Here is a 21,292-nt window from a genome sequence, read left to right as displayed (position 1 = left end):
GGTTTTACTTAAAAAATAAACTCTTAACAACATGATCAGCGTAGACATTTTAGGTTACTAAGAAAAATATTTTGTACTAACTGGAAAAACATATATACTACATTTAAGAAAAGGGTATTTGCTGTCCGTTATCTGTGAAATTTTTATAAATATGTTTTAAATATAAAATGATTGGATTTTAATAAATAGTAAATTGTTAAACTCTTGCTTATTTTTCTCTAGTTCTAGTAATGTGAGATATGTCCAAACTTTAACAATAAATTGCAGAATATAAACGAAATGTACCAAAACTTGAAATACAAATAAATATTTAATGACAAAAATAAATGACAATTTTTTAAGAAGAAATGAGAAATATGTATCAAATATGTAGAAAAATAAATTTTATGGCACAACGTATTCTGATACTTAGGACGAAGTTAGTATTTGCTGTTAAGATTCACTGAAACACACAGCAGTTTGGTCCAAATGCTTTTATGGGAGTTTCCTTGAGGATTATTCAGTTAACTAATATGAAATATATATATATATATATATATATATATATATATATAAGGTTTAAAAGTTTACTTTACGCAGCGTGCAAACAAATCAATAGCGGTAAACAAACTTTTTAAAAAATCGAATATACTGAACAGTTCTGTCGCACAGCTGTCAAGCTTGTTATCACCCGAAGGAATTTGGACAATGACGAGCGAAAATACCGAGGCAAGAGTGTCAGAGTACAACCAGATTCAGGCCTGGTTCAGCTGGCTCGTGAGCGCATTCAGAGCGTCTCAGAGCGTCTCAGAGCGTCTCAGAGCGTCTCAGAGCGTCTCAGAGGAGGGCTTCCAGACGGAGAAGCGAGAGTTTCAGTGCAGACGGGTCAGCGGCGACGACGGCGAAGCTGACAGAGAAAGTGAAGGTCCCTCATCCTGATGACGCAGTATCGATTGGCAGCGCTGAATCTGGGTCAGAGCTGTTGCGGCCATTATGACGGTTCGGTGGCCGCGATTGGACAGCGATAAGCCAAAGTACATTAATTACAAGCTACTTTCGATGAAATTCAAATACTCCGTGTTCCAGGTTCATACGTTTTTTCTAATGTTATTTTATGTCTGTAAAAATAAGTTTCTGTACACACACTATCATTAAACTTTAATTTCAAGTGCTCTTATTGTGATACTAAGCATCTTGGAAATATTTTATGGCTTATTTTAGCTGTATGTAATTTAATAGTTCTTTTAGAGAGTATAAGATCAACAGAGTAAATATTTTGGTTTTGAATAGTAGACTAACTTTCAGCAGATTCTGTAGCTCCTTAATTCAGAAACGTATTTTCTGTTCATAGCGCTTCTTTTTACTCCACGATTATGAGTTACCAGCTGAAGTGGTTTGTACACTATAATTATTTTAATATTCTCTCATATCTTCGGCACTAATCTCATCATGACGACCGTAGAATTTTTTATTAAGACGCTCACAGCTTTACCGTAAAAAAATATTTTATTTCAAAAGCAATCAAAAAATAGTTGCCTAAATAATTTAAGCTTGCAGAAATAAACGTGAAGTGGTATATTACTTTATTTTGTAACGTATTATTAAAGTGTTCTATCTAAATCTGTATTAGCAGATTTTTCTACATTTTGATATATATTGAATAATATCAACATAACTTTTGTAAATAAAACAGAAATGTGTTGGAAAAGGTATGGTAATTTTCTTCCAGCATTACAGTAAATATTTTCTAAAGAATTTCCTTGCAAATCGTAGGTTTTTTTTTTTGCGACCAATTCCTGATGATAACATACTTTGTATCCCGTACAGTTTAAAAGAACATGCATATCATCTGTAGATATTATTCGTATTTCTAATTTTTCCAAGTACTTCAATTAAAAATTAATGGTTGGATATGTTTATCGCAGTCTTAAAGAAGAATAAAAATACATCGAAAAAATTACGATTTAAAAATATATATCTCCCAGTACAGTTTATTTTGAGGTGTCATTTACGCATTATTAAGTACAGCGATGTTACTTTTCAGGATGTACAGCTTTATAATTATAACTTATAATTTTGCGCACCTTCGAAGTACCACAATCAGAACAAGCCAACAACTTTATTTTTCAAGATTACTTCGAAATAGCAATTTCATGAAAACTTTTGAAAAGAGTCCGATTGTAATAAATACTTGTTTATTAATGTTAATCGGCCTCTTCACACGCGACACATTTCACCGAGCATTAAGTTTATGTCAATAAGGAACTCAGTAATAATGTTACTAAAATATTTAGATAACCTGATTTATATTTGTGTAACTACACACCTTTAGAACTGCTGGTTAAACTTTATGAGGTATTCTTGCCATGTGTTATAAAATAATGATCTCAATTGAACACTGTTTACCACCACCATATTGTTTAACTCAGTATTGTATAACATAGCAGTGTCGACTGAATATAAAGTTTTCCGAATTGTGAGCGAAATAATCCTCAAGAAAACTTGCTTTGGTTCAAAATAAAATACTCTTATTTAAGTGACTATATTTTAGAAACTGTTATAAAAAATTTAATAATATTGGTTTGTGATATTGTATACTATTTTCGTTGAAATAAAGTATTTATATTGTAAATACGCGTGTTTAATTTTTTAATAACTTTACAAATTCGCACACTATTATGAAGTAAATTATTTGTTTAACAATTTTTAATTAAAAGTAATAAACGTGATTCGATAATAGTATCAAAATCAGAGAAATGGTCAAAAATTAACATATATTGTCCTTCACAAAACACTCATATTCTATGCAGGTAGGAACAGGTAACAAATAAATAAAGTAAAAGAATTCGTACATGAAAATTCAACTGTACCACAGATTTGACAAAAAATCAATTACATATAAATTATTTAAACAAAATGTCTTTTTTTTTTAGCTCACATCAATTATGGTGAATGTCTCAAATATATTGTTTATTTTAGGAAAAAATTTAAATACATCAAGTGTTATACCTGCTTAGTTAAATATATTATGCAACCTTCAAATTATTTAGGAAGTACATAAATTTATTGATATTTATCAACACAACTATCACAAAAGTATATATTGTGAAAAATTTTGTTTAATATAAAAATTATAGTACCATTAATACGTCACAGAGTGGACGATACAATTTATGGTGTATAAAGTGACCCACAGAGGTTTTCTTCCATTATCTCAGTTTGCATACGTATTAAAACATTCAAGACTCTTGGTAAAGACACTTCTTATTGGCCAAAAGTTAAATCAATTAATATTTTCCCGTGGAAATATCTGTTTATTTGGGTAAATGCACAGACTTAAAAATATTGCGTGGTGTATAAATACATACTTGCTAAAAAATGTTTCGTAGAAGATGCAGTGTAGAAAAATTGTTTAGAAATTGAGTAAAAATAGGCACAGTAGCTTAGCCTTTAAGAAGCAGTTCAAATGTGACTGTAGCTCGTTAGACAGCAGAATAAATAGACCATTACTAAAACTTTTTGAGTTAAATTTGTTCGTATAACAGCGTATAAAAATTGATTCAGTTTCAGTTTATTACTGCTATTTAAATGTTTGCTTAGCTGTTGATTGCTGGTAGTGGAGAATTTTCGTATGTATGCTATTTTGAGAGTTTTGCCATTGTTTACTCTAAAAATATAGTTTGAGCTTTATTTATGTCTATTTATTCTAAATCCATTGTTCACATAATGCTTAAAACAGTTTTACTATCACAGACATTATTCGAAACAATCTGATTTCTCCATTACAATTGAAACAAATTTTGAATAAGTTAGAAAGCCAAATTATTATTTTTTATAAGAACTACACATGCTGTCACATTTAAGGTTTCATACAGTGATTAACAGAGCAAGGTTTGTAATTGGAATGTTTTCTATTGATAGGCACTATTTGACTAGCAAGAACTGTTGACAATTCGTCATCATAAAATGTGTACGAAATATCTGTGTACAATACAAAGTGCAAGAAAATGTTTTATATATGTATATATATAAAGCTATAAGTACAACAATAAGTCATTTTGGAATTGCACTCATTGATATGTATCGATTTGTGATTTTCACTGATATGTTTCATTTATAAGATAGTTTCTGTTCTGTGCTCATGTAAAACTGCGAGCAGAGAGAGATAGAGGGGAACTGGCTGGCTTCTTTCCCATCAATAAGTCGTCAATTACTTCAAAATACAACTGTGTTCCAAATACCAGTATGCAGTGACGTAGTGGGTTTAGGAAGTGTACATTAAACTTTGTACTATTATTTGTCTACATTCTAATACAATTATGCGCTACGACGAAAATTCTTACATTCTTAAACCCTTTGAAAAAATGGAAATATCCAGCCACGTTCTCTGAATTCCATCGCAAAATACACATTGCAATTACACGTAAGAAAATAATGATAGTCCGTTTCTTGAGATGTCAGTGATATTTACAGGAGGATTCCTACGTACAGTCGTGTGGAAAAGAAAACAACGCGGTAGCTTACAGCTTCAGTTACTTGGCGCGCTGAAGCTATGCAGAGTGCATCAAACACCAAAAATGCAGTAGGCGTTGCCAGGAGTATACGGTATATATTATATACAAGGCGTAAAATACACGATACGTTTGCTGCCCGTGTGACATACAAAAAAAAATGGAGTGTATGTATATATAATATGTGCTGGTGTGCACTTTTTATTTTCCCTCCCTTTCAAAAAATACTACTTGCATGACAAGTTTGCAGAAACCCCCGTGTGTGATGGGGAGGGATGATGGAGGGGTTCAAAAAACGGATCTCGTAAAGTACCGTAAACACGCTGTACCAAGGACACCATCCACAAATCTGCTTCGTAGCCGCGAAACTCTCTCGTCTGCTAGCTACTCTGGCAGGACTCCACTTTATTTTTTTTCCCCAACCCTTGTTTTAACCATCGTACTAACTTGGTTTTTTTTTTTTCATTGTGCACCGGGTGCAAGCTAAGCCTTCTTGGGAAAATAAACAACTCTCGCCATTTTTGTGAGCCACGCGACGTGGCTGCCAACTTCCGAAGAAAAAAAAATCCTAAGAGACTCCCTGGGAGCTACGTGCCTGCGTGTTGCTCTGCTATCACGTGCTGGTACTCGAGAGAGGGTGAGGGTAGCCCCTCCTACACGCTGCGCAGCGCCGCCAGCAGCAGCAGGTAGCCCGCCAGCAGCGCCGGCAGGGCGTGTGCTGCGAGGGGGCTGCAGCCACTCAGCTCCTTCATGCCGACCACGCCGCTGCTGCAGCCGTGGCTGGCACCTGCAGCAACACGGCCCTCGCGCTGATACACCTCGCATCAGGCGAACCTCCACAGGTAACAGGGATAACACATTCTGCTTGCGGCATCCATAACCTTCATGACGTCAATGGAATCCAACAAGAACGAGGTTATGATCGCTAAAATACCATAAATGTTCCTACCGGGAATGTCCATACAATTTTTTTTTTTTTTACCACAGTTACTAATGATAGCACCGGATTGAACTCCAGGGATGAGGGTTTCAGAGTCGAGGATAACGAGTTGCAGAAGTATGCGAACGCGCGCCAAAGCGCTCTTGCCTGCTTCCATCTGTAACGGGGTGTGAATATGCATGCTGTTTAATACAAAAACATAATTTTAAAACCTCGCGCCATCGTATTCGTTACATTATTTACATACGTTGCACGCGTTAACTCCTGCTACCCGTACACTTCCGATACCTTGTGACTCATGCTACGCCGTCAGTTAAAAAAACAAACTTTTTTATTGTAATTTTACAGAAGATAAGCATTGCAAACCATTTGCCAAGAAATGTCAATTTGTAAGGAGGTGTCCAATTCCGCATGATTACATGGTAAATGGTGAAGTCGTTATTTTTGTCCAGCTCATTGTCTGCGCCATGTTGGTCTTAAATATTAAGCTAATTATTTAATTGTTTTTCGTTAACATATACTACTATGATATGTTTAGCAGATTTCCAATTGCGTGTTATTTATCTGAAGTTTTGCACACCGTGTTGTGTTGTGGTCCGGTAGGCTGGCCCTTTAAAACAACCCCACACGATACCCACTTCCTTAGCAGTTTTTATACCTATTTTCTGTTAGAGCGGCTGCTATCGCGTAAGAAATATTTCAGTACAATTCCAATGGGTCTGGCTCTGGGTTTAAAAGTTTTCATTCCCAAAGTCGAAGTCAAAAACGTATTAGAACGTGTTTTCAAGATCGCGGACCCGCGTGTAGCATCATAAACCCGTATTTATTCATCTTCGTTAATATAATGGGACGTACTAAACGTCATGGTGTGCCAAATGAAACTTTATGATAGTGAAACTACTAGGTAATATATTTGTTAAACTTAAAATACTAATAGAAAGAGGCAATCACAAGTTTTAAAACTCATTATTTCCTCCCAGTGTTCCCATGGACTCTGTAGCACCGTGACAGAGCGTGCGGTTATAAAGGAAGAACTTATGACGTGATTCAAACCTCTTCACTGGAAAAACTTTTAATTGATTTTGTTTTATAACTAATTACTCTTTTATACATATTTTGCTAGGTAAAGTATGTATTTGTATATTTTATTTGTTTGTCTAATTGTTATTATAACATTGATTACATAGTTTAGTACATTTTTTTGATTATTTCATACTAGCTATTAGTATATCTTTTATTTTTATTTAAATAAAATAATATCATCACAAGTAATTAACAAAATAACCTAATTTAAACACAAACTTTGATATGGAAAAGAATGTCGCTAAATTATAAATGAATACTTAAAACAACACTTCGTAAAACTGCACGCATGTAAGCCTAAATGAAAATGCGAGACTGTAATTCTTCGCTCCAGATTGAATTTTACTATGGAAAATCATACTATCTTAAAATATGCGTGTTTTTGTCTCACTTCGTAGCAAAAATTCATGGTACATTATCCGAAAGTATAATAAATATTTAGTAAAAAATTTAAAAAAATAAAAAAATAATAAGTAGATGTTTAACTATTAAAATTAAATTAGCACAATAACAACTATTAATTATCTAGATGAGCGGTATGATTAATGAAATATTAAAAATATATCATAAATAAACAATATTAGAGCCAACACAAATTCCCCTGGATCCTTTTAATTTTATATTACTAGATTTTTAAACTAACTACTAAGGGAAATTCAATTTCGGTGATCGAACTCTATTTTCTAAAAAATACTAAACCAAGTTTGTTATAAACATATTTTTTTTTTTTTTGTAATTTAAGTGTCTAACATTAAATATCATAAATAGTCCTCTAGGTAAACATATTTTTTAAAAAAAAGGTACAAGTTTCATATATTTTCAGTATTTGGTTAAAAGGAATATCAATATGTTTGCTTTAATCGGCAACTGCATTAATTCATTTTCTGTTAGCATTCTAGGTATCGTATTCATAATTTAATAAAGTGTTCTCTATAACAGAGTTGGGGAATGGGACCTCTACAACTGAGCTGGTACCCACCTTGGACGCCACTCAGCCTCGGCAGGAATTTGTTCCAGAAGGCGCACGCCTGCGACCGGGGCCCCCGCCCCAGGCCGTTGTTCTCGGAGTGGAAGATGTAGTACTGCGGGTGCTCTGCGGTGTAGGGCGGCCACTCCACGTCCTTATCGGCCGGGTTCCTGCAACCACGCAGGCGCTCCTCACTACCGTCACCGGGTCGCATTGCACTAGCAGGACGTCTCATTACCGTCACCTAGTCGCATTGCACTAGCAGGACGTCTCACTAGTCACCTGGTCGCATTACACTAGCAGGGTGTCTTGCTACTGTCATCTGGTCGTATTACACTAGTAGGGTGTCACACTACCGTCATCTGGTCGTGTTACACTAGCATGGTGTCTCACTACCGTCATCTGGTCGTGTTACACTAGCAGGGTGTCTTGCTACCGTCATGTGGTCGCATTACACTAGCAGGGTGTCTCGCTACCGTCACCTGGTCGCATTACACTAGCAGGGTGTCTCGCTACCGTCATCTGGTCGTGTTACACTAGCATGGTGTCTCACTACCGTCCTCTGGTCGCATTGCACTAGCATGGTGTCTCACTACCGTCATATGGTCGCATTACACTAGCAGGGTGTCTCGCTACCGTCATCTGGTCGTGTTACACTAGCATGGTGTCTCACTACCGTCCTCTGGTCGCATTGCACTAGCATGGTGTCTCACTACTGTCCTCTGGTCGCATTGCACTAGCATGGTGTCTCACTACCGTCATATGGTCGCATTACACTAGCAGGGTGTCTCGCTGCCGTCATCTGGTCGTGTTACACTAGCATGGTGTCTCACTACCGTCCTCTGGTCGCATTGCACTAGCATGGTGTCTCAATACCGTCATATGGTCGCATTACACTAGCAGGGCATCTCACCACCGTCACCGGGTCGCATTGCACTAGCAGGGCATCTAACCACCGTCACAGGGTCGCATTTAACTAGCAGGGCATCTCACCACCGTCACAGGGTAGCATTGCACTAGCAGGGCATCTCACCACCGTCACAGGGTAGCATTGCACTAGCAGGGCATCTAACCACCGTCACAGGGTAGCATTGCACAAGCAGGGCATCTCACCACCGTCACAGGGTAGCATTGCACTAGCAGGGCATCTCACTACCGTCACAGGGTAGCATTGCACTAGCAGGGAATCTCACCACCGTCACAGGGTAGCATTGCACAAGCAGGGAATCTCACCACTGTCACAGGGTAGCATTGCACTAGCAGGGCATCTCACCACCGTCACAGGGTAGCATTGCACTAGCAGGGCATCTCACCACCGTCACAGGGTAGCATTGCACTAGCAGGGCATCTCACCACCGTCACAGGGTAGCATTGCACAAGCAGGGCATCTCACCACCGTCACAGGGTAGCATTGCACTAGCAGGGCATCTCACCACTGTCACAGGGTAGCATTGCACTAGCAGGGCATCTCACCACCGTCACAGTGTAGCATTGCACTAGCAGGGCATCTCACCACCGTCACAGGGTAGCATTGTACTAGCAGGGCATCTCACCACCGTCACCGGGTCGCATTGCACTAGCAGGGCATCTCACCACCGTCACAGGGTGGCATTGCACTAGCAGGGCATCTCACCACCGTCACCGGGTCGCATTGCACTAGCAGGGCATCTCACCACCGTCACAGGGTAGCAGTGCACTAGCAGGGCATCTCACCATCGTCACCGGGTTGCATTGCACTAGCAGGGCATCTCACCACCGTCACAGGGTAGCATTGCACTAGCAGGGCATCTCACCACCGTCACAGGGTAGCATTGCACTAGCAGGGCATCTCACGACCGTCACAGGGTCGCATTGCACTAGCAGGGCATCTCACCACCGTCACCGGGTCGCATTGCACTAGCAGGGCATCTCACCACTGTCACAGGGTAGCATTGCACTAGCAGGGCATCTCACCACGGTCACAGGGTAGCATTGCACTAGCAGGGCATCTCACCACCGTCACAGGGTAGCATTGCACTAGCAGGGCATCTCACCACCGTCACCGGGTCGCATTGCACTAGCAGGGCATCTCACCACCGTCACAGGGTAGCATTGTACTAGCAGGGCATCTCACCACCGTCACAGGGTAGCATTTCACTAGCAGGGCATCTCACCACCGTCACCGGGTCGCATTGCACTAGCAGGGCATCTCACCACCGTCACAAGGTAGCATTGCACTAGCAGGGCATCTCACCACCGTCACCGGGTCGCATTGCACTAGCAGGGCATCTCACCACCGTCACCGGGTCGCATTGCACTAGCAGGGCATCTCACCACAGTCACAGGGTAGCATTGCACTAGCAGGGCATCTCACCTCCGTCACAGGGTAGCATTGCACTAGCAGGGCATCTCACCACCGTCACCGGGTCGCATTGCACTAGCAGGTCATCTCACCACCGTCACCAGGTCGCATTGCACTAGCAGAGCATCTCACCACCGTCACAGGGTAGCATTGCACTAGCAGGGCATTTCACCACCGTCACAAGGTAGCATTGCACTAGCAGGGCATCTCACCACCGTCACAGGGTAGCATTGCACTAGCAGGGCATCTCACCACCGTCACCGGGTCGCATTGCACAAGCAGGTCATCTCACCACCGTCACAGGGTAGCATTGCACTAGCATGGCATCTCACCACCGTCACCGGGTCGCATTGCACTAGCAGGGCATCTCACCACCGTCACAGGGTAGCATTGCACTAGCAGGGCATCTCACCACCGTCACAGGGTAGCATTTCACTAGCAGGGCATCTCACCACCGTCACCGGGTCGCATTGCACTAGCAGGGCATCTCACCACCGTCACCGGGTCGCATTGCACTAGCAGGGCTACTAACCACCGTCACCGGGTCGCATTGCACTAGCAGGGCATCTCACCACCGTCACAGGGTAGCATTGCACTAGCAGGGCATCTCACCACCGTCACCGGGTAGCATTGCACTAGCAGGGCATCTCACCACTGTCACAGGGTAGCATTGCACTAGCAGGGTGTCTCGCTAGTCACCTGGTCGCATTACACTAGCAGGGTGTCTCACTACCGTCATCTGGTCGTGTTACACTAGCATGGTGTCACACTACCGTCATCTGGTCGTGTTACACTAGCAGGGTGTCTCGCTACCGTCACCGGGACGCATTACACTAGAAAGATTTCTCACTAGTCACCTGGTCGCATTGCACTAGCAGGTAATCTCACTACCATCACCGGGACGCTTTACACTAGAAAGATGTCTCACTAGTCACCTGGTCGCATTGCACTAGCAGGTAATCTCACTACCATCACCGGGACGCATTACACTAGAAAGATGTCTCACTAGTCACCTGGTCGTATTACACTAGCAGGGTGTCTCACTACCGTCATCTGGTCGTGTTACACTAGCATGGTGTCTCACTACCGTCATCTGGTCGTGTTACACTAGCATGGTGTCTCGCTACCGTCATCGGGTCGTGTTACACTAGCAGGGTGTATCGCTACCGTCACCGGGACGCATTACACTAGAAATATGTCTCACTAGTCACCTGGTCGCATTGCACTAGCAGGTAATCTCACTACCATCACCGGGACGCATTACACTAGAAAGATGTCTCACTAGTCACCTGGTCGCATTACACTAGCAGGGTGTCTCACTACCGTCATCTGGTCGTGTTACACTAGCATGGTGTCTCACTAACGTCATATGGTCGTGTTACACTAGCAGGGTGTCTCGCTACCGTCACCGGGACGCATTACACTAGCAGGAGGTCTCACTAGTCACCTGGTCGTATTACACTAGCAGGGTGTCTCACTACCGTCATCTGGTCGTGTTACACTAGCATGGTGTCTCGCTACCGTCATCTGGTCGTGTTACACTAGCAGGGTGTCTCGTTACCGTCACAGGGACGCATTACACTAGCAGGAGGTCTCACTAGTCACCTGGTCGTATTACACTAGCAGGGTGTCTCACTACCGTCATCTGGTCGTGTTACACTAGCATGGTGTCTCACTAACGTCATATGGTCGTGTTACACTAGCAGGGTGTCTCGCTACCGTCACCGGGACGCATTACACTAGCAGGAGGTCTCACTAGTCACCTGGTCGTATTACACTAGCAGGGTGTCTCACTACCGTCATCTGGTCGTGTTACACTAGCATGGTGTCTCGCTACCGTCATCTGGTCGTGTTACACTAGCAGGGTGTCTCGTTACCGTCACAGGGACGCATTACACTAGAAATATGTCTCACTAGTCACCTGGTCGCATTGCACTAGCAGGTAATCTCACTACCATCACCAGGACGCATTACACTAGAAAGATGTCTCACTAGTCACCTGGTCACATTACACTAGCAGGACATCTCACTACCGTCACCGGGACGCATTACACTAGAAAGATGTCTCACTAGTCATCTGGTCGTATTACACTAGCAGGGTGTCTCACTACCGTCATCTGGTCGTGTTACACTAGCATGGTGTCTCACTAACGTCATATGGTCGTGTTACACTAGCAGGGTGTCTCGCTACCGTCACCGGGACGCATTACACTAGCAGGAGGTCTCACTAGTCATCTGGTCGTGTTACACTAGCATGGTGCCTCGCTACCGTCATCGGGTCGTGTTACACTAGCAGGGTGTCTCGCTACCGTCACCGGGACGCATTACACTAGAAATATGTCTCACTAGTCACCTGGTCGCATTGCACTAGCAGGTAATCTCACTACCATCACCGGGACGCATTACACTAGAAATATGTCTCACTAGTCACCTGGTCGTATTACACTAGCAGGGTGTCTGACTACCGTCATCTGGTCGTGTTACACTAGCATGGTGTCTCACTACCGTCATCTGGTCGTGTTACACTAGCATGGTGTCTCGCTACCGTCATCGGGTCGTGTTACACTAGCAGGGTGTCTCGCTACCGTCACCGGGACGCATTACACTAGAAATATGTCTCACTAGTCACCTGGTCGCATTGCACTAGCAGGTAATCTCACTACCATCACCGGGACGCATTACACTAGAAAGATGTCTCACTAGTCACCTGGTCGCATTACACTAGCAGGGTGTCTCACTACCGTCATCTGGTCGTGTTACACTAGCAGGGTGTCTCGTTACCGTCACAGGGACGCATTACACTAGAAATATGTCTCACTAGTCACCTGGTCGCATTGCACTAGCAGGTAATCTCACTACCATCACCAGGACGCATTACACTAGAAATATGTCTCACTAGTCACCTGGTCGCATTGCACTAGCAGGTAATCTCACTACCATCACCAGGACGCATTACACTAGAAAGATGTCTCACTAGTCACCTGGTCACATTACACTAGCAGGACATCTCACTACCGTCACCGGGACGCATTACACTAGAAAGATGTCTCACTAGTCACCTGGTCGCATTGCACTAGCAGGTAATCTCACTACCATCACCAGGACGCATTACACTAGAAAGATGTCTCACTAGTCACCTGTTCACATTACACTAGCAGGACATCTCACTACCGTCACCGGGACGCATTGCACTAGAAGGATATCTCACTAGTCACCTGGTCGCATTACACTAGCAGGATGTCTCACTAGTCACCTGGTCGCATTACACTAGAAGGAATTCTCACTACCTTCACCGGGAAGCATTACACTAAAAAGAAGTTTCACTAGTCACCTGGTTGCATTACACTAGCAGGATGTCTCACTAGTCACCTGGTCGCATTACATCAGAAGGAAATCTCACTACCGTCACCGGGACGCATTACACTAGAAGGATATCTCACTAGTCACCTGGTCGCATTACACTAGCAGGACATCTCACTACCGTCACCGGAACGCATTACACTAGAAAGATGTCTCACTAGTCACCTGGTCGTATTACACTAGCAGGGTGTCTGACTACCGTCATCTGGTCGTGTTACACTAGCATGGTGTCTCACTACCGTCATCTGGTCGTGTTACACTAGCATGGTGTCTCGCTACCGTCATCGGGTCGTGTTACACTAGCAGGGTGTCTCGCTACCGTCACCGGGACGCATTACACTAGAAATATGTCTCACTAGTCACCTGGTCGCATTGCACTAGCAGGTAATCTCACTACCATCACCTGGTCGCATTACACTAGCAGGGTGTCTCGTTACCGTCACAGGGACGCATTACACTAGAAATATGTGTCACTAGTCACCTGGTCGCATTGCACTAGCAGGTAATCTCACTACCATCACCAGGACGCATTACACTAGAAATATGTCTCACTAGTCACCTGGTCGCATTGCACTAGCAGGTAATCTCACTACCATCACCAGGACGCATTACACTAGAAAGATGTCTCACTAGTCACCTGGTCACATTACACTAGCAGGACATCTCACTACCGTCACCGGGACGCATTACACTAGAAAGATGTCTCACTAGTCATCTGGTCGTATTACATTAGCAGGGTGTCTCACTACCGTCATCTGGTCGTGTTACACTAGCATGGTGTCTCACTAACGTCATATGGTCGTGTTACACTAGCAGGGTGTCTCACTACCGTCACCGGGACGCATTACACTAGAAATATGTCTCACTAGTCACCTGGTCGCATTGCACTAGCAGGTAATCTCACTACCATCACCGGGACGCATTACACTAGAAAGATGTCTCACTAGTCACCTGGTCGTATTACACTAGCAGGGTGTCTGACTACCGTCATCTGGTCGTGTTACACTAGCATGGTGTCTCACTACCGTCATCTGGTCGTGTTACACTAGCATGGTGTCTCGCTACCGTCATCGGGTCGTGTTACACTAGCAGGGTGTCTCGCTACCGTCACCGGGACGCATTACACTAGAAATATGTCTCACTAGTCACCTGGTCGCATTGCACTAGCAGGTAATCTCACTACCATCACCGGGACGCATTACACTAGAAAGATGTCTCACTAGTCACCTGGTCGCATTACACTAGCAGGGTGTCTCACTACCGTCATCTGGTCGTGTTACACTAGCATGGTGTCTCACTAACGTCATATGGTCGTGTTACACTAGCAGGGTGTCTCGCTACCGTCACCGGGACGCATTACACTAGCAGGAGGTCTCACTAGTCACCTGGTCGTATTACACTACCAGGGTGTCTCACTACCGTCATCTGGTCGTGTTACACTAGCATGGTGTCTCGCTACCGTCATCTGGTCGTGTTACACTAGCAGGGTGTCTCGTTACCGTCACAGGGACGCATTACACTAGAAATATGTCTCACTAGTCACCTGGTCGCATTGCACTAGCAGGTAATCTCACTACCATCACCAGGACGCATTACACTAGAAAGATGTCTCACTAGTCACCTGGTCACATTACACTAGCAGGACATCTCACTACCGTCACCGGGACGCATTACACTAGAAAGATGTCTCACTAGTCACCTGGTCGCATTGCACTAGCAGGTAATCTCACTACCATCACCAGGACGCATTACACTAGAAAGATGTCTCACTAGTCACCTGTTCACATTACACTAGCAGGACATCTCACTACCGTCACCGGGACGCATTGCACTAGAAGGATATCTCACTAGTCACCTGGTCGCATTACACTAGCAGGATGTCTCACTAGTCACCTGGTCGCATTACACTAGAAGGAATTCTCACTACCTTCACCGGGAAGCATTACACTAAAAAGAAGTTTCACTAGTCACCTGGTTGCATTACACTAGCAGGATGTCTCACTAGTCACCTGGTCGCATTACATCAGAAGGAAATCTCACTACCGTCACCGGGACGCATTACACTAGAAGGATATCTCACTAGTCACCTGGTCGCATTACACTAGCAGGACATCTCACTACCGTCACCGGAACGCATTACACTAGAATGAAGTATCAATACCGTCACCGGGTCACCATATACTATCAGAGCGTTGTCACTTTGTCACCGGATGGTAGGACGTCGGAACTACGTCATCATGTCACGGTACAGTTTGCAGGACGTTGTCACTTCTGTAAGTTGGTGGCGGTAACTAGCAGGAGTCGTCACTACTATCACCGAGCCACGATACACTAGCAGAGCGTTGTCACTACTGTCACCGGATGGCAGGCCGTCGTCACTACCGTCGTAATGTATCGGTACACTTGCAGCACGTTGTCACTTCTGTAAGTAGGTGGCGGTAACTAGCAGGAGTTGTCACTAGTGTCACCGAGTCACGATACACTAGCAGAGCGTTGTGACTACTGTCACCGGGTGGCAGGCCGTCGTCACTATTGTAATTATGTTCGGTACACAGCAGGACGTCGTTATTACCGTCATCACGTTTCGGTACACTAGCTGGACGTGAGCTTTCAGTCGCTCAAGTGGTTTTTGACGTGACAACGTCTAATAAATCGATGAACGCCGGATGCACGCACGAAAAAGTGTCCCGTTATTCACATTGTTCCGTTACGCTGTCGGCGAGTGCAGTAATAATAGGTTACGTTACAATTTACTAAAAGGTTATGGTGATTCATGTAATTGATGATAGATATTTTTTAAAATTTATTTATATGAAAACTTGTTCATAATTATATTTAAGCTTTATAGCTAAACGCCAGTTTTTAAAATTAATTACAAGTCATCTACACGTGAACTGTTTCGTCAACTGTTTATAAAGTGAAGTGAAAAGTTAATGTGGTTTTTAATTGCTTATTACAACAACAATTGCGGCAATAAAGTTTAATTATTCTTGCATTTTAAAAATCTGATTTCTAGTATTTATTCCTTTATTATTAAAATAAAAATGATTCAATGCCATTCATAAATGTATGCAATAATTTTATCAATGTTTTGTAATGACGTTTTCACGTTAAACTATCGTCCGTAAACCGACTTTACAGACAACCAATTTTCTTTTGCTATGACTCGTGTCCTAGGCGTGGCTTGGGGGGTCGACGCCAGCTCAGCAAGGTTTAAAGGTTGTTTAGAGGCAACAAGACAACAAGGCAACAAGGCAGGCAAGGAGGAGGTCGACGAGTACCCGGTGAGCGCGAACTGCGCGAAGGCCCGCATCATGCGCAGGCTCAGCTCGCGCTCCTTGTCGCTGTACGGGATGGTCATGTTGAGCGGGTGGCCGAACACGTACTGGATCTCGTCGGCGTGCATCACGCCCATCCACTCGCCCCACAGGTTGGTGCTCGTCCTCTGCAACCACCAAGCGTACACGTCGTCTTTGTCTCGGCCCACAATGTTCACGTACATACACATGAAAACAAACGCAGGGCCGCAAATAGGGGGGGGGGGGCAAGCGGGGCATACGCCCCGTGCGCAAAGCTGTGGGGGCGTCGAAATCGCTTGCGTTGTAATTCCTACTACAACTGGTACTTAGTAAAAAGTTTTTTAACTTGCATTCCAGGAATGTCTAATCTGATTTACAATACAACGTCTAAACATATTTATTTTAAAATACTCTGAGAAAAATATTAAGTTCATCATTAACATAAAAAATTGTAAAGGGAGAAGTTAGAAATTTTTAATGCGTCCTCTATACGGATACAGTACATTGTTGTCAGAAAGGGTGGTACCACTGGCTGTGAGGAAGAGCATCCTCTATTTGCTATGATGATATAAAAATCTTTGCTGCAAAAAGGTCTCGCAAGTTGAATTAGAATTTTTAAAAAACATTTATGACGACAATTCAATGAACAAGTCTAGTGATTATACGGAATACTTTATGGACATAGTGGGTTCATGCATGGAAGTTACAGTAGCACAGAAACTGTTACATGTAGGTACGGAAAATACTTAAATAGCACCATTTTCCCGTGGAAGGCCCCCGGACCTCCCGCTTTGTTGGTGTGGTATGTACATAAAAAGAGGGGGGGGGGGGGGGCGCATGAGTCCATTCATGCCCCGGGTGCCAGAGACTCTAGTTGCGGCCCTGAACATACGTATCACTACAAAACAGTGTTCGCAGTGATACCCGGGCATTATGCTTTGTGTCGTCCCAGCTTTACAGTATTAACCACGATGATCCAACGAAATAAAATATTATTGTTCAATATTCGATTATATTTTCCATGGTTTAAAATATTATGTGTTTTAAAGAAACATAAATAATTATAAATAGAACTATGCGCGCCAATTTTCGTTAATAAATACTCGGTATTATATTTAAAAGAGAAATTTATGTATGCAAAAATAACCATATACACGTGATATACAAATTTAAAATGTACCTTTCTTTTAGTATTACACAACTATTACTTGGAAACTGGATTTCAAAAGAATCTTTTGAAAAAGAAAATGACGTCTTTTTTTTCTGTGCAAGAGTCGTTCGGCGGAACTAGGATCAGGCTTCCAGCACTGTTAAAATTTTTCTTTAATTTACGAGAACGCTCGGAAAATTGTTTTTATAGATTTTCATAAATGAAGTGTTGTATAAAATTATAAATAAAAAGAATGGATATACTACTTGTTGGAGTACAAAATCCTGCCTGATAAAATTAATGTGACTTGAAGACGAAACGGTTATGGACATGGGCATTATTTGAAACATTTTAATCTTAAAGAAATTATGACCAAAATTTGACGAAACTTCAATGTGAGAAAAATGTTCTAAGATCAAGAACCAAGAAAAAGGATAATTGCAGTGGTTGAAGAAGAATACCCCACACAGAAAGTCAGCCCTTAGGGATGAGAATCAGAAAATTTGAAGATTAAAACACGTAACCCTTAACAGGGCTATATCTAGGTGGTGTATGATGATGTGACATTAATTTGGAATGATCTCGCTGGCAAATTTACTTATACAAATTTAACTTCCCTAGGGCATGAAACAAAAAGTATAATTTTGGTGTGTATGAAAAACATAAAAAAAAAAAAATTGGTTAAGTCTCGGACACAATCACACTTTTTCTTCTTCCACGTGTGTGTTTACAGTGTTTGTGCTGAAAAACAGAATTTGGAAGATGATATTCAGCGTAGTTTCTACGAAGATACAGTTGTAAGTTGTTATATAACGTGACTGATTGCCGTTTAGGCGATATTCTGCATAGCGACTTTGAAGCCTGGGAGGTAGACTTCCGGGTGTTGCGGCTGAAGCGTCAGGTATAGGCCACCCGACGTCATGGGAAGTCGGCCATCTCTGCTGGTCGACTACCGTAGCTTTCTATATTGTCTGAGATCCACAGAACTCGGGTGTACAAGTGGCCTCGACTGAGAGCACGATGTGCAGTCCGTCTCCCAGGAGAAGTCCTGAGAGACTCTCCGAGAGAACTTCGGGGGACGCACCACAACGCCGAACGTACAATAACGCCGAAATGTCAAATTAACTACAACGCCGACAGCTAGAAAACTGCTGTGTACCACAACGCCGAAATACATTAACGCCGAAAAATGTCATTGCAGGACTGCCACAAAGGTTCGGTTAGGTAAGGTTAGCACACAAATTCATTCAGTTGTTTCTAATTTTGCTCCTCTGGCCCCATCCTCCCCGCAGCAACATTTTTCGGCGTTACTGTATTTCGGCGTTGTGGTACACAGCAGTTTTCTAGCTGTCGGCGTTGAGGTCAATTTGGAATTAGGCGTTATGATATTCGGCGTTATTGTACGTTCGGCGTTGTGGTATTTCGGCGTTGTGGTAACGACCCGAAATTCGTGCCGCCGCCCCGACGCTCCAACTCTACAAGAACGTCATGCTGTCCGTCGTCGCCACCACGTCTAAGATGGCACGACATCCAGTATCTCCTATTTGCCCTCGCTCTGAGCGGACACGCCGATTAAGCCCGACTGCCTTTGCCGCTGTTACGAATCTCGATCTGAGCAGCAGTGAAGGCGCGATTAGTGGAAGTGAAGTTAGGTTGGATCGGAGCGTACAAGCGCCACACCACCTCCTGTGTTGCGTTTGGTAACTATTGATAGAAGTGTTGCTGCCTTCCAGTTAAAACACTCGATGGTATCTTTGGTCACTTCGCCACTAGGCCCTCAAGGTATCTCAAGTGTCACGTTTGAAATTTAAAAAAAAAATTGGGTTTGGCTGTGTCATGGACACAGCCGTGTGTTGTACGTGAATACGAGTACGTAACAAGTAATATTTTTTCATAAAAAATATAAAATACGCCATTTATTATTTTAACACTATGTATATATATTCACTGTAACTATTTTACAATAATATTTTACAAATTCAATCGACAGATTTAGACGAGAGCTGACGATTGAAACTTAAACTAACGTCGTAGCTTCTCCGAGTAAAACGTTATACTAAATGGAAATCTCGAAACGCAGCAAAATTACCTCAAAATGGTGGCACTTCCCCCTCCACCACGCACGATGCGTCACAGTCCTCACTTAGCATAATGAATTATTTGATCCTTTAGCTATCCAGTGGTGTAATTAAATTTTGGATGGAGATGATATATTTGTAACTGCAACACCAAACTGTAACCCCCGATTTTGTTATAGTTCGTTTTTTTTAATTGCCTCCCACTATGGACGCAATTTTAAAGACGTGTTCACGTTAAAAGTGAGCGTCTTTCAGTAACCGCCAGAGACGCGTGGCATGTAACCACGGTGACGAGCGAATTCATGAGTTTTCTTGCAAGTGCACCTACAGTACGAAACTTGGACACCGAATTTAAAGTAGATTTTTTTTCTTCAAAATAATGCCGAGCGTGATAAATGTACGCGAATTGTTTTTTTCAACTACATTTATTAACGCGAATCACACGTGTTTTCCACACCCGCCACTAGAATTGTTGCCGGAGCAGCTACGTCGACTACTGAATTTTTATATTTGCAGAGCGAAAGGTTAAACTATATAATAGAACGGCTCCTATAAAAAATAAACAAAAGACGTGATAAATTACTAAACCCCGGGTTTAAACCTGATTTTTTAAAAGGAACTTATTAAAATACTGTCCAACTTGTTGAAATTAATTAAACAGTTAAGGGGCCCGTCTAGTAGGGCTGTATGTGTGTTAGTGAGGCGGAATGATAAGTGCGACATTCGCTGGTGCTCCTAGCATGGGATCGCCTTTCAACGCAAGGCTCTTATTGGCGCGCAGTCTTCTAGTCCTGATTAGTGTAGCTGTGAAATTTTAGCGGTGACCGTAGCATTATATGGCTTAGAAATGAAGATAAAGGTTGAATGCAAGTCGTTTAAGTGCTTTCAAGAATATGAACAGGTTTTTTTTACGCCTAAAATTTACTTTGAAAACACGGAATTTAGCCATTTTAGCTCTTATAAAAATACAGTTTAAAATTTAATCTGAAATCAGAAGTACTCTTCAGCCCTCGGTGAACTCTTAAATGCTCTTAAACGGACTATACTAAGATATTTAGAATAGTTTTGAAATCGCGTTGTTTTTCCTGAAATCTGTACTCCGTAATGTGTCCTCATAATTTTATAAAGTTTCACTTTGGCTTTGTGAACTTCGGTTCGCGCAATCTGCCACAGATGGTAGAACCATGGTTAAACATTTTCCGTTCATTCCAACTTCCGTTCCACTCACTAAATGACTCCCACCAAAAGCCGTATACCGAGAGCTAACATGTTACGCATAAATAATTGTAAGCAAACACCGAACAGTATCTCGGTGGTGGCAAAGCAACGCGTCTCGGCGTTCATGTGGCAAAGATAGAGGGTTCAATCTCGACATCCTGGCATGACTCAGGCTTATGCGCACAGAGTCGGAAAATCCAGTTAACTGTAACCTTGCAAGGTCCTGTCCCTTCAGCCTGAGTGCATAACCTTCGTGTGCAGAACTCAGTCAAACAAACATACAGCGAACAAACTTCAGTACCAGTAAAGAATTATCCGTGCACTGAATATTCTACCATATTTTATAATGGTTCCTTAAGTTGCAGT

The 21,292-nt window shown here is 42.6% G+C and overlaps 1 protein-coding gene across 1 annotated transcript in view; it reads right to left on the bottom strand.

Moving 5' to 3' along the window:
• Positions 1-1,969: 1,969 nt before the first annotated feature.
• LOC134533829 (acetylcholinesterase-like) overlaps positions 1,970-21,292 on the bottom strand; it is a 79,637-nt gene continuing 60,314 nt past the window's right edge. Inside the window, exons 4-6 of the mRNA XM_063371511.1 lie at positions 16,463-16,626; positions 7,493-7,650; positions 1,970-5,277 (exon numbers count right to left, since the gene is read on the bottom strand). Of these exons, the coding sequence (XP_063227581.1) occupies positions 5,144-5,277; positions 7,493-7,650; positions 16,463-16,626 (456 nt within the window). The 3' untranslated portion in view covers positions 1,970-5,143. The remainder of the gene's footprint in view (positions 5,278-7,492; positions 7,651-16,462; positions 16,627-21,292) is intronic.

This window comes from Bacillus rossius, chromosome 7 (assembly GCF_032445375.1).
Source record: "Bacillus rossius redtenbacheri isolate Brsri chromosome 7, Brsri_v3, whole genome shotgun sequence".
In the NCBI taxonomy this organism is placed as follows: Eukaryota; Metazoa; Arthropoda; class Insecta; order Phasmatodea; family Bacillidae; genus Bacillus; species Bacillus rossius.
This window is presented reverse-complemented; position numbering and strand designations above follow the sequence as displayed.